The 13,632-nt window shown below is 41.4% G+C and overlaps 1 protein-coding gene across 1 annotated transcript in view; it reads left to right on the top strand.

Moving 5' to 3' along the window:
* Positions 1–13,632, top strand: part of LIPH (lipase H) — a 37,001-nt gene that overhangs the window by 20,952 nt on the left and 2,417 nt on the right. Inside the window, exons 4-9 of the mRNA XM_084872548.1 lie at positions 11–112; positions 2,668–2,757; positions 5,495–5,662; positions 6,963–7,058; positions 8,760–8,871; positions 13,327–13,500. Coding sequence (XP_084728674.1) covers positions 11–112; positions 2,668–2,757; positions 5,495–5,662; positions 6,963–7,058; positions 8,760–8,871; positions 13,327–13,500 — 742 coding nt within the window. The remainder of the gene's footprint in view (positions 1–10; positions 113–2,667; positions 2,758–5,494; positions 5,663–6,962; positions 7,059–8,759; positions 8,872–13,326; positions 13,501–13,632) is intronic.

Raw genomic sequence — 13,632 nt, 5'->3', positions numbered from 1 at the left:
TCCTTTCCAGGCCTGGACCCCGCTGGCCCTTTATTCAACGGAAAACCGCCTGAGGACAGATTAGATCCCAGCGATGCACAGTTCGTGGACATCATCCATTCCGACATTGACGGTAACATTCCCATGCTTGCAAGCCAGGGACCCCCCTCACCCAGACTCCCGTGGAGTCTTCTCCTGGGGGACTTCCACGCAGGGGCAGATCAGCTTCCTCCAGGTTCCCTTTTCCTACCGGGCAGAGTTCCAAATCCACAGAAATCCGGAAGGGAAGGTTTCTGTGGATCTTGATGCAGGCACCCAGGATCGCTTGCTGGAGTGAAGGTGCTTTTCTTGTCATCTCTTCCTATTATTTTTATTTAAAAAAATTTTTTTCCCATTGGTTTCAGAGGAAGGGAGAGGGAGAGAGAGAGAGAACCATCAGTGATGAGAAAGAATCATTGATTGGCTGCCTCCCGCATGCCCCACACTGTGGATCAAGCCCGCAACCCGGGCATGTGCCCTGACCAGGAATCGGACTGTGACCTCCTGGTTCATAGGTTGACTCTCAATCACTGAGCCATGGCGGCTGGGTTTCTTCTTATTTTTAAGTGGTCATCTTGACCAATCAAGGACTGTCTGCTTTGCACAGCTTGTGGACAAATGTTTCCAGATGTACAACTGGATCTCCATGCATGATCTCCTGTTTTTTGTTGGTTCTTTCTCATTATTTCCCTAAACTGAAACACATAGTCCTGTGTTTTATAGCTCTACACAGAGTGATTGATTCTGAACTACCAGCTCTCTATAGGCCTTCCTGGACATTTCTAGCTTTTGTGGTGCTGATTTCCTATCTGGGATTGGGTGCGCGTCATGGGGTTTGGGTAATGTTAAGAATGGGTCTCTATATCCAGCATTCGGAGAGAAGAGGTGGAGTAGGAACTTGGGGAGGGCTGAGAGGACAGAGCAGAGTGACCATTTAATTGCACACCCTTTTTGTGATACAACCACCTTAAAAAATAACCTTGACCACCTTTCTTGGTGTGATATTCAGCAATGGTTTGCCTTAGAAAAAATGTTTCTGTGAAACAGCTGTATTCTTACCATGTAGTTGCAGAGTATTATCTTAAGGGTAGCACCTCACTGCCATCTTAATGCTTAGTGGAATAGAGCAATTCATCTTTTATTTTTGTAGAGAAAGTGACGTTTGAAGCGCATAAACTTTGTAGTAGGCAGAGATGGACTCAAATCCCAGATTTTGTTCTTTCTAGTGGGTCATATTTGTCCCTGAAGTCCTTTGAGCTTCAGTCTCTTCATCTGTAAGTTACTTCACCTGAACTTACCAATGGCTACTTTGCAAACATTGTAAAATTAGAAAGTGTGTAAAACACCTCATGTCATGCCCACAAACACATACAGGTTCTCAATATATAATAACTTTTATCATTGCAATGATGTAAACATTATTTATATACATATATAAATAATATTTTAATCATACGTTTTACTGATTATTTGGGATCTTAAGGTTAAAGAGAATAAGCAGTTATTAAATCAACTAAAGGCCCAGTGCATGAATTTGTGCACAGATGGGGTCCCTTGGCCTGGCTGGTGATCGTGGCCTGCCAGCCAGTGGGAGGAACAGCAGGAGGTTGGCTGGGCCACAGGAGGTTGGCTGTGGGAGTGCACTGACCACCAGCAGACAGCTCCTGCATTGAGCATCTACCCCCTGGTTAGTGTGCATCATAGCGACCAGTTGACTGGTCTTAATGGTTGCTTAGGCTTTTATATATATAGATAATTTTTTAGGTCCCTGTTTTCTGGAAGAGTTTCCAATCTCTTTGCCATCCTAGATCCCAATTTTTTAAAGAGTTTTTTTCTACAAAGTAAAAGTTCATTTTTCCCAGTTTCTTATTCATTTAAGATTTACACAAATGCAAGTAGAGGCTCAGGAAATAGAGAGTTTCAGACAAATATAAAGAAGAAAAGTATAGCTCTGGCTGGTGTTGTTTAGTGGTTGAAGCATTGGCCCACACACCAAAGGATCAAGGGTTTGATTTCCCATCAATGCTGGGTTCCTGGGTTGCAGGTTCGATCCCTGACCCCAATTGGGGTGTGTGTGGAAGACAACCAATCCATGTGTCTCTCTCATATCAATGTTTTCCTCCCTCCCTCATTCCTTCCCTCCCTCCCACTTTCTCTAAGAATCAATGGAAAGAATATTCTGGGGTGAGGGTGAGGATAAACAAAAAAAAAAAAAAAAAAAAAAAAAAAAAAAAGAGAGAGAGAGAGAGAGAGAGAGAGAGAGAGAGAGAGAGAGAGATGTTGATCTGACTCCAGCATTCAGTACCTCTCCAAACCACTAGTTTACAGACATAGCTCTTCATTTCATGGGGTTCTTTTTATCAGCCTTGCAGTGAATGAGTGACCAAGCCGTCTTATGTCATTATAAATATCAGAAATAAATTCCATCACTATCTTCATAGTCTCCTATTAGAGTGCATGTGTGTGTTTGTGTGCAGCAATGATGCTCTTTAACTAGCTAGGTAACTTTGGGCAAAATATTTAAGTAGGTATAATAATAGTAACAACAATAACAACAACAACACAGCCCTTGCCCATATCCTGCAGGCAAATGAGCTATGAGATGTGCAAAGTTCAAAGCAGTGTAAAGCACAGTATGTTCTCTTTCAGCACTGGGCTACAAGGAGTCATTAGGAAACATAGACTTCTATCCAAATGGAGGATTGGATCAACCTGGTTGCCCCAAAACAATATTTGGAGGTAAGTTCAGATACTTTATATTTTGTAAAATAGTGGTTTTTAAAAAGCATATTTTAAAAATCTGATATCCTATGTGGGGTAGTTATTAGTAAAAAAGATTCCTGAGAAAGTAGAAGTGGTATAAATATGTTTTAAATTATAATTATTACTTAAATATACATTTGAATAACCATACCAAATGATTTAAAGCTGTTACAAATTATCTGTCCTTCTTGAAAAGATGTGTTTTTGACCTAGAAATCTCTCTTAGAGAAATAATAGAAAATGTAGACAAAAATTAGAGTGCAAAGGTATTCAATAACAGCATTGTTTATAATAGTTAATTTTTAAGGAATAAATCTAAATGTCCAACATAGGAAAATTATTAAATGAATATGGCACACCTACACAAAGGAATATAATTGTTAAAAGTCATATTTTAGAGATTAATGAAAATGTTTACAATATGATGTTAAAAAGAAAAAGATAAAAACTCTATAGTCTGATCCCAACTTATTTTTAAACTAGAGGCCTGGTGCATGAATTTGTGCACCAGTGGGGTGCCTCAGCCTGGCCTGCAGGATTGGGCCGAAATCGGCTCCCTGACATCCCCCAAGGGTCCCAGATTGTGAGAAGGCACAGGCCAGACTGAGGGATCCCATCAGTGCACAATTGGGGCCAGAGAGGAATGCAAAAGGTTGACCAGCCGGGAAGGGATATGGGAGGGCTCCAGGGCATGTCCAGCCCATCTCAGTACCCAATCGCTGGACCCAGCAGCAAGCTAACCTACATTGGAGCATCTGTTCCTCTGGTGGTCAGTGTATGTCATAACAACTGGTCAACTGTCTGCCCCCTGGTGGTCAGTGTACATCATAGTGAGTGGTTGAGTAACTTTAGCTTATCATTAGCATATTACACTTTGGTTGAATGGCCAACTTAGCATATTAAGATTTATTATATAAAACTAGAGGCCCAGTGTATGAAGTTCTTGTACAGGTAGGGTCCCTAGACCTGGCCAGTAATCAGGGGTGATCTGTGGGGAGACTGGTGGGGTGATTGGGGGGCCCCTGCTGGCACCTGCCTTAGCTGGCCTGAGGCCTGTGGGCTTGGGACAGCTTCTGCATTGAGCGTCTGCCCCCTGGTGGTCATTGTGCATCATAGTGACCTGTTGTTCTGTTGGTCATTCGGCCATTTGGTCGATTTGCATATTAAGCTTTTATTATGTAGGATGTGTATTTGTACAGGTGTAAGTATAGAAAAAAAGACTAAATTTAAATGCTCCAAACAATTATTAGGGTGATCTCTAGACATTACACTTCCATGAGATTTTCACATCATTATTTTTTATTTTCTAAATGAGCATATATTACTTTTATAATGGGAAAAACCTCACAACACAAGAATAGGTTATTGGAGGACAACATAAAAGTGTGGTGTGTGACCAAATGAAAAACCTATCCCTCAGTATTCTAAGTATTTATTTCACTATTGCTAAAGAAAGTTAAACAATCCTGGAAATAATTCTAGAAAAAGATGATCTTATTACAAAATGGTAGCTATATATATATATATGGCCCCATGGGAATAATTTAGTTTTTGAAAATGATCCCAATGTAATGGCATAATAGGGCCAACCATATGGTACCATAAATGGTAAGCAGTCCTGTCCTGTGTGATATAGTGTAACTACATCCATGAGCAGACAAAGATAACATGCTCTGCTTATAAAGGACATCCTCTGTATTGTTACTAGCTTCATTGTTTTTGCAAGTGGGAGATCTAGGAATAACAAATAAATATTGGCTTTTTAAGTGGGCATAAGAGGACTTTGGAGAAAGAGGAAATGTTCTGACTCCAGCACTCAGTGCCTCTACAAACCATAAGCTCACAGACATAACTCCTCTTTTCATGGGGTTCGGTTTCCCATTCAGATCCTTACCTCTTATCTCCATTGATTACTCTTTTCTGAGTGACTTCATCTGGACCCAGGGTGGAGTCATCCATCATCCTTTCCCAAAGCTATCTCTTCTTCCTTCCCATCTTGGGGATATTCCTCTACCATTTCCCTCCTCCTTCCCCCATGGTGGCGGCGGCGGCGGCGGCGGCAGCGGCTTCTTCTTCTTCCTCTTCTTCCTCTTCTCCTTCTCCTCCTTCTTCTTCTTCTTCTTCTTCTTCTTCTTCTTCTTCTTCTTCTTCTTCTTCTTCTTCTTCTTCTTCTTCTTCTCCTCCTCCTCCTCCTCCTCCTCCTCCTCCTCCTCCTCCTTCTTCTTCTTCTTCTTCTTCTTCTTCTTCTTCTATCTTGAATAGTTTAAATGTACTTGTGTACTTGTCTTCTGCTAAAAACCTCTAGGGAATCTCTGACTACCATTGAGTTTTTCTTCTCCATTTCACTGACAAAAGAAGGACATAGGTTGAGTCCTGATTCTACCACATAATAACTGTGTGACCTTGGTCCAGTCATTTAACCTCTCTGAGTCTCAAAGTCCTGCTACATAAAATGGGGACAATCGTGCCTGTCATCTTTTCTCCTGTCATTTGTTAGCATGAATTCTGATCTATGGGTTTTCATAAGGATTGAATGGAATAGAATATACTGTAGCTGTTAGTACAGTGCCTGGTATATAAGAGAGATGACAAATTGTGTTTACGTGTGTGTGTGTGTGTGTGTGTGTGTGTGTGTGTGTACATACCATATGTGATATACTGTTTTTAAATGTTACAACTGCTTTACTCTTTAACTATTCTTTTCACAACCCAGGAATGCAGTACTTTAAGTGTGACCACCAGAAGTCCGTGTTCCTGTACCTCTCTTCCCTGAGAGAGAACTGCACGGTCACTGCATATCCCTGCGACTCCTACAGGGATTACAGGAATGGCAAGTGTGTCAGCTGTGGCATACCACAAAAGGAGTCCTGTCCACTCCTGGGTAAGTTCAACAAGCAGCTTTTCTTCTGGTTAACAAAGAGAAAATTTTTGGTAGGAATCCCAGCACCATTTTACTATCTAAAAATAAGCCTGGAAATTGTGTGCTCTTGGAAAATTTATATAGTCAGCTTTTTCTAGCCAATTTGTTCTGTAAAGTACTCTGGGGTCTTCTAATAAATGTTAGAAAAGCAGCATGTATAGGATTTCTTCCAGAAGCAGTGCAACCTCTCTGAACACTCTATTCTAGCATGAAAAAGAAGGTTCCAGAAAAGTTTCTAAGCCCACCCAGGGCACAATCATCTTATGTAGCCTCCTCCCTTGGGGACAAGGAATGCCCTCTCCTTGCACACAACCTCTTTGATCCCTTCGGTCACATGAGCCTTGCAGAATTACTCCTTCCAACAAGTTGTGTCTGTAAGTGCCCTTATAGCATACTGACTCTCGTGTGCATTGCACGGGGGTGGGATGGGGTGATGGATACCGTGGAGGTTTCTGGGATATTTGCTAAGGATTAATACATTTCAGGTGATGCGGACCTTGGAACCAGAGAGTTATGGAATTTTCTAATTGCTCCCAAAGAAAAAACCCACGTTAACATCAGGGCATTCTGTAGACAAGGGATTCTCAACCCTGATTATGCATTCGAATCACCTAGAGAGGTTTAAAAAAATACTGATGCCTGGGTCCCTCCCCAGTTCAAGTCAGAAAGCAGAGGCAGTTCTATAGGAGTGGGGACAGAGGAGAGAGAGCGAGGCCACACAGATGTACTGAGGGCACTCAATCTCCTTCCTGAAATCACACGCATGAAGGAGGACATTCATCTGCTTGATGACATAGTCCCTTGGCAAACCCAGGTTGTATGCAGTTTAGGGGCTCAATTGCAGTTTAAGAAAGCACATTGCTTTATAGGAGTGATGCTCTTCTAGGTCTCCGAATCTGTTTAAGCTATACAATGAATGCATTATGGAAAAATATCAGCACTATTTTTAGTCTGCTCCACTTCTCCAGCTATGCTACTGAGAACCAGGCTGGGTGATGTAATGTCAGTGGGAAGGAGGGAAAACCACGGTGGGGCCCTTTTGCATGCCCCAGCTCTTAGGGATCGGATCGGGGAGTGAGCAGAGTGTGGTGGGTGCTAGGCAGGCACTGCCCTGGTGGCTCTTTGGGTCCTCACCATGAGGCGTGAGGGAAATTACCTCAGTGGGGATGGAAGCCACACTCGCTGTTCTTGCTGCCTCCCCACCTGCTTTTACGTTTATGTAATACATGTTACCGTTACACTTTTCCAACTTGTTTTGTAGGCTATCATGCTGATAATTGGAAAGACTACTTAACGGAGAAGGACCCTCCGATGACTAAAGCATACTTTGACACAGCTGAGGAGAAACCGTTCTGCAGTGAGTGGTGGACGTGGTTGCTGCTTTTGCCCACCCCCTTTATTTTTGGAATGGCTGAGTCTCAGCTTCCCAGCTACTTCTTAGTACATGCAGCCATGGTGCAGTGTGGACTTTGGAGCTGGAAAGACCTAGGTTGAATCCTGAAACTACATCATCACTGTGCGACCTTATCGAATGGGGATAAGAATATTTATCTTCTGGGTAATAAGGATTGAAATATCAACAAAGCTGTTAGCTTCATTGGCTGGCCATTGTAATCACTAACATCTTCCAGAGAATTGCTTGATCTCCCAGAGACTTAAGATTGGCTCTAGGAAAAATCAGGTGTCAGCCACATCTACGGGTGGATCATCTCCACCTTTAAAGCAACTATGATGACCTTCAAAAGTCATTGAGAGATTGGGTATTCCAGATGGGAGCTAAATGGGATAATCGATAAGATGGCCTGCCAAGTAAGGAATTTCCCCCTGCAGATGTATGTCTTATAATCTTATCTCCCTTTTCACTTTTCTTGGGAGCAACACTTATAAAGAGGATGCAGATCACTGGGTTTCCCTCTTTCTTTAGAGCCACATACCGCAGCCAAGGATTTTGTGTCTGCCAGGCCCAAATGGAGCAGGCCCTTGAGCAAGAATGGGTCATAAAATGGCAACTCCAGGGCTTACCTCACTCCTTTGTGGTTCGGCCATCTCCCTGAGCCTCTTTTCCCTTCTCTACAAGTCTGACCAAGAGATAACAAATTTGAATGCCATAGTGGGATCCCATCTTCCCAAAGCATACTTGACCACAGTGAACAAAGAGGGAGGAGGAAGAAGAGTTCTCCGAACACATCATTCACTCTCATTTATCGAGTAGGAATTTAATGGGTGTCTATAAGGTGTTATTGCTGAGATTAAATGAGGAATAATATTCCCTTTATTCCTTCCCACTTATTGTTGTAGTATATTTTAGTTTTATCGTTTTTTTGTAACCCCATAAGACACTATTCAGGCAATATTTATAATAGAATGTACTCATTCATTTACCACATTTTGATTATCATTTTTTCTTGCATTTTAAAAATACCGTAAAGTGTGCTGATTAATACTGGGAGAATCCCAGAGCATTATAAGAATTCCAAGAGGTAGACCTGACTTGATCTGAGGGTCAATGAAGGCCTCCTGGACAAAGTGACATTAAGCTGAAACCTGATGGATGAGTTGGCAAAGGTGGCAAAGGAGTGTCCAAGTGAGGGGAAGGCTCAGGTCCAAGAGGGAGCTTGGCAGTGCAGGTGGCATGGCATGACTGAAGAAGTGAAGAGGGAGGCTGAATCGCTGTGGATGTGGCCCAGGCTGGGGAAGACCTTGACATCTGTGGAGGTCTCTGCATGGCCACCTGCTTGGTTTATTCTAAAATGGGCAGGGATTGAAGTGAACCTGTCATTCAGCAATAGGTTCAATAGATGGGAGCACTGTTTCAACTGTGATGCCTAAACATGGCGACTGGATACCATTGGGTTCTGCTGTCACTCAAGCCATCTTTACCAAAGGGAATAGAAAGGAGTTTCAGAAAATTCTGCCCTGATGTTGGCAGAGAAACTAGAGAGGAATTTAAAGAGACTCAGTTAGTGGGGAGGTTGGGTTTTTAGGAACTGGCCCTTTAGTACAGCATCTCTCTTTAGTAAGTATCTCTCTCTTACCATGTTTTCTCCTGCGTTTGCAGTATATCATTACTTTGTGGATATTATAACTTGGAACAAGAACATAAGAAGAGGGTCCATTACAATCAAATTGAAAGACAAAGCTGGAACTACCACAGAATCCAAAATCGATCAGTAAGTTGGGTTGGGATCTTTTATAGTTTGCTATTTTCCTTTGTTTTTTGCTCAGAGAAATTCCAATTATACCTATTTTCTTATTTACATGTCTGTACTTTTCTTTGTTTTACAAAAGATATAAGGGGACATATTGTTTGTAATAATGTATTTATTGATTTTTTACAGAGAGGAAGGGAGAGAGATAGAGAGTCAGAAACATCGATGAGAGAGTCATCGATCAGCTGCCTCTTGCACACCCCCTACTGGGGATGTGCCCGCAACCAAGGTACATGCCTTGACCGGAATCGAACCCGGGACCCTTCAGTCCCCAAGCCGACGCTCTATCCATTGAGCCAAACCAGTCTCAGCAGGGGGACATATTGTTTAGATGCTTCCTGTGGCTCTTGATCTCCCAGGACCTTTACAAATGGAATTGATGCAAGGTTTTATTACCTCCTCTCTCCCTCCTTCCCTCCCTTCTTTCCCTTTCCTACTTCCACCCTTCACCCTCCCTTCCTTTTCTCCCTCTTCTCCTTCATTCGTTTAATTTAAGCAATTAACTACAAAACTCACCTTTGCTTGCTGTAAAGGATTTAAACAGTAAAGGAGTATGTAAAATAAAAGTACACATTTTTGGTCCAGCCCAACAATCCCACCCCCACAGGCATCCACCCCCATACACATATGTTTCTATTCTTTTATGAGCTCATACTATATGTAAACATACTTACATATACACACACACACACACACACACATATATTATAAACATATGTATATGTTTTTGAAACTCAGAAAATGTAACTTGCAGCCGAAACTGGTTTGGCTCAGTGGATAGAGCGTAGGCCTGTGGACTGAAGGGTCCCGGGTTCGATTCCGGTCAGGGGCATGTACGTTGGTTTCGGGCACATCCCCAGTGGGGCGTGTGCAGGAGACAGCTGATCGATAATTCTCTCTCATCGATGTTTCTGACTCTCTATCCCTCTCTCTTCCTCTTTGTAAAAAATCAATTTAAAAATATACTAAAAAAGAAAAAGAAAAGAAAATGTAACTTTCAATTGAATATGAGAAACACCCTAAAGCAGGGGTCCTCAAACTTTTTAAAGTGGGGGCCAGATTACGGTCCCTCAGAGAGCTGGAGGGCCGGACTATATGAACTACTAATTCCTACTGTAACACCTTGGCTGCGCTCACTGCCCAAAAAACCTGGCGGGCAGGATCAGACTCCCCTGGGGGCTGCATGTGGCCCGCGGGCCATAGTTTGAAGACCCCTGCCCTAAAGCCTCCACAGAGAGCAAATGGCTAATTTAAATGTTCCCATATAACAGAATACCATTCATGCTTTGGGATTATTTATGAAATATATTAAATGAAATGTTTATAATATACTAAGTGAAAAACTTCAGGATATCAAATTATGTTAAGTATAAAATGCAACATGTATTATCTATGTATAAAATTTTAAGCTTAACTTAATAAAAATGAAATAGAAACATGCCAAAATATTAGATTGCCTCTTGAGTTGTGGAAATATGAGTGCTTTCTTTTAATTTCTCTTTATTTTTTCAATTTTCTATATATTGTATATATGTGTTACATATGTATATTTATATATTGTTTAAAATTGTTAATTAATAATTTTTTCATCTATTACTTTTACAATTGAGAAAGAGAGCAAAGAAACCAAAACTCTTTAAGCAAAAAAAAAACTTGAGGCTTATATTATTCATTTTATCAGAAAATGTTTTCTGGTTCCTGTTGTTTAGTAGGTATTTGGGTTGTCTCTTGGCCTGACCCATAGAGGACCAAGTAGAATATCATCTGAAATTGACAATTGCCTTATGAATTCACTGTATAGATAGAGACAGTGTAGATGGGTGGTTTAGAAGTGACTTTTCAAATACATTTTTATTGATTTCAGAGAGGAAGGGAGAGGGAGAGAGATGTAGAAACATCAATGCTGAGAATCATTGATCATCTGCCTCTTGCACACCCCCTATTCGGGATTGAGCCCAGTTCATAGGTCCATGCTCAGCCACTGAGCACCACCAGCCAGGCGAGGTTACTTTTAAAAAATGCATCCTTGGATAATAATAATAATAATAATAATAATAATAGCCTTTTTTATTGAAGTAGGTGCATTACACACATTAGTTAATGCAATTCTCACTAAAACCCTGTGAGGTAGTATTATCATCTCTATTATATAAATGAGGAAAGTGATATGGCCAGTATCACACAACTGGCTGATCAGAGTGAATGAGGTGAAAGCAGAGACAGATCTGTTCAACCCCAGGCCCATAGCTTTAATCAGTACATTATACATTATACAGTATTCCTAAACTGTATTGCTCCCTCCACCCCACCATTGTTAGGATTTGTGAGTAGTGGGGTTTTGGGGGATCTTCAATGACCGCACTATCGTGTGAGTGTCCTCACACCCACAGTGGGGCAGCATTTCCAGGGTGGGCACCCTAGGTGTAGCACATCTTGAAGAATCAGCCTCAGGGAGTTTCTGAGCTGTGACCTTCAGTGAGGAAGAGAGGCAGAGACCTCATCTGGAGATTCTAGGGAATAGCAGGGGAGATCATGCGGTTACATAATGGAGAGTGTTTGCTTAGCAAAACGTGAGTATTCGTGTCAATAATTGCTTACATACTTACCTGTCTTAGGAGTTTTAATTTTACATAGTAAATTTCTTCCAAGTAGGTACTCATAAATTTGGAGGTTTTTAAAATCTTGATTACGATAGAGACCTTAACATCTTCATATTAGTCATGTTTAATCATTCTCATTTTAGTCATGCTTGTGAAAAAGTCATCACCAATGAGAGTATATGGGAATAAAAGGAAATTCTTGTTTTATTATGTGGGAAATAATGGCTACTTTTTTTGCAAGGTAAACTTTGACATTTTAGTATTTTTACAATTTAAGGTAAAGAAAATGATATTACAGTATGTACTTTGAGTTTATCCAGGCTTACCAAACTATGGGTACAAATGGAGTCACATTCAAGGTGCTTATCTGCCTGATGACTCTTTTTATATTCGTGCTTTACATGTATTTCTTGTTTTTAACCTTTTTTTAAAAATATATTTTATTGATTTTTTTTTTGCCCCCCTCCCTCCCTCCCACACATCCTCTCCCTCCCCAGAGTTATGTGTCCATTGGTTGTACTTATATGCATGTATAAAAGTCCTTCGGTTGATCTATTATCTCCCCCAGATCTTCCTCCCCTCCCCACTGTAATTTGACAGTCTGCTTGTTGATATACTGTCTCTATATCTATCTTTTGGTTCATCAGTTTATAATGTTCTTTATTATCCACAAATGAGTGAGGTCATGTGGTGTTTCTCTTTCATTGATTGGCTTATTTCACTCAGCATGATGTTCTCCAATTCCATCCAGGTTGCTGCAAATGATGAGAATTCCTTCTTTTTTATGGCAGCATAGTATTCCATTGTGTAGATGTACCATAGTTTTTGGATCCAATCATCTGCTGACGGGCACCTAGGCTGTTTCCAAATTCTGGCTATTGTAGATTGTGCTGCTATGAACATAGGGGTGCATATATCCTTTCTGATTGGTGTCTCTAGTTTCTTGGGATATATTCCTAGGAGTGGGATTACTGGGTCAAATGGGAGTTCCATTTTCAGTTTTTTGAGGAAACTCCACACTGTTCTCCACAGTGGTTGCACCAGTCTGCATTCCCACCAGCAGCGCACGAGGGTTCCTTTGTTTTTAACCTTTTAAGAAATTGAAATATAATATTCATATCCTACAACAGTCATCCTTTATGTTTTAAAAATATATTTTATTGATTTTTTTACAGAGAGGAAGGGAGAGGGAGAGAGTTAGAAACATTGATAAGAGAGAAACATCAATCAGCTGCCTCCTGCACACTCCCTACTGGGGATGTGCCCGCAACCAAGGTACATGCCCTTGACCGGAATCGAACCTGGGACCCTTGAGTCTGCAGGTCGACGCTCGAGCCAAACTGGTTAGGGCAATAGTCATCCTTTAAAAGCATCTGTTTCCTTGTCTGTGAAATAAAGATAATAACACTCAGCTTGCAGTAATTTTCAGGGGGTTGGAGACATGTGTCAAGAGTTGAGGATGCTGCCTGGCTATTGCAGGCAGCACATGCTTCTCCAAAATCACAACATTTCCTTAGTCCTGGGGTCAGCAGTGCTTGGGAAGCCAGTGGACTTTGCCCACGAAAGTCGGCTATTGCAGGCTATGGAGTCAAATGGCTGCATGCTTACTGATTTATAAGTTTCAAAACTCTTTCACTAGCAATCAATATTCATTTAAAAATAGTATTTCTGAAGGCTGAGGATGGGGGGCAGGGGCAGGCTAGAGGGCGTCAATGGAAGGGGGGAGGAAAGGGGACATATGTTACTCTTTCAACAATAAAGAATTACTAAAAAAAATAAAAATAAGTAAAATAAAAATAGTATTTCTTCCTTCTAGTGAACCTGCAACATTCCAGAAATACCACCAAGTGAGTCTGCTTGCAAGGTTTAGTCAAGACCTGGACAAAGTGGCAGCCATTTCCCTGGTGTTCTCCACAGGCTCTGTAGTTGGCCCGAGGTACAAGCTCAGGATTCTCCGGATGAAGTTAAGGTCACTCACCCATCCAGAGAGGTGAGCCATACATAGGCAGGGCTTGACAAGCCCGTTTTCCAAAGATGTCGTTGGTTCTTGTCCAGTCTGCTTGGTCTAATGCTATAATTGGCCTTCATCAATCACAATGAAGGAAGTGAAGAGTTTTCCCAA

This window comes from Pipistrellus hanaki (assembly GCF_964339955.1).
Source record: "Pipistrellus hanaki genome assembly, chromosome: 2".
NCBI lineage: Eukaryota > Metazoa > Chordata > Mammalia > Chiroptera > Vespertilionidae > Pipistrellus > Pipistrellus hanaki.
Note: the sequence above shows the minus strand (reverse complement) of the source record. Positions and strands in the feature narration are given on the sequence as shown.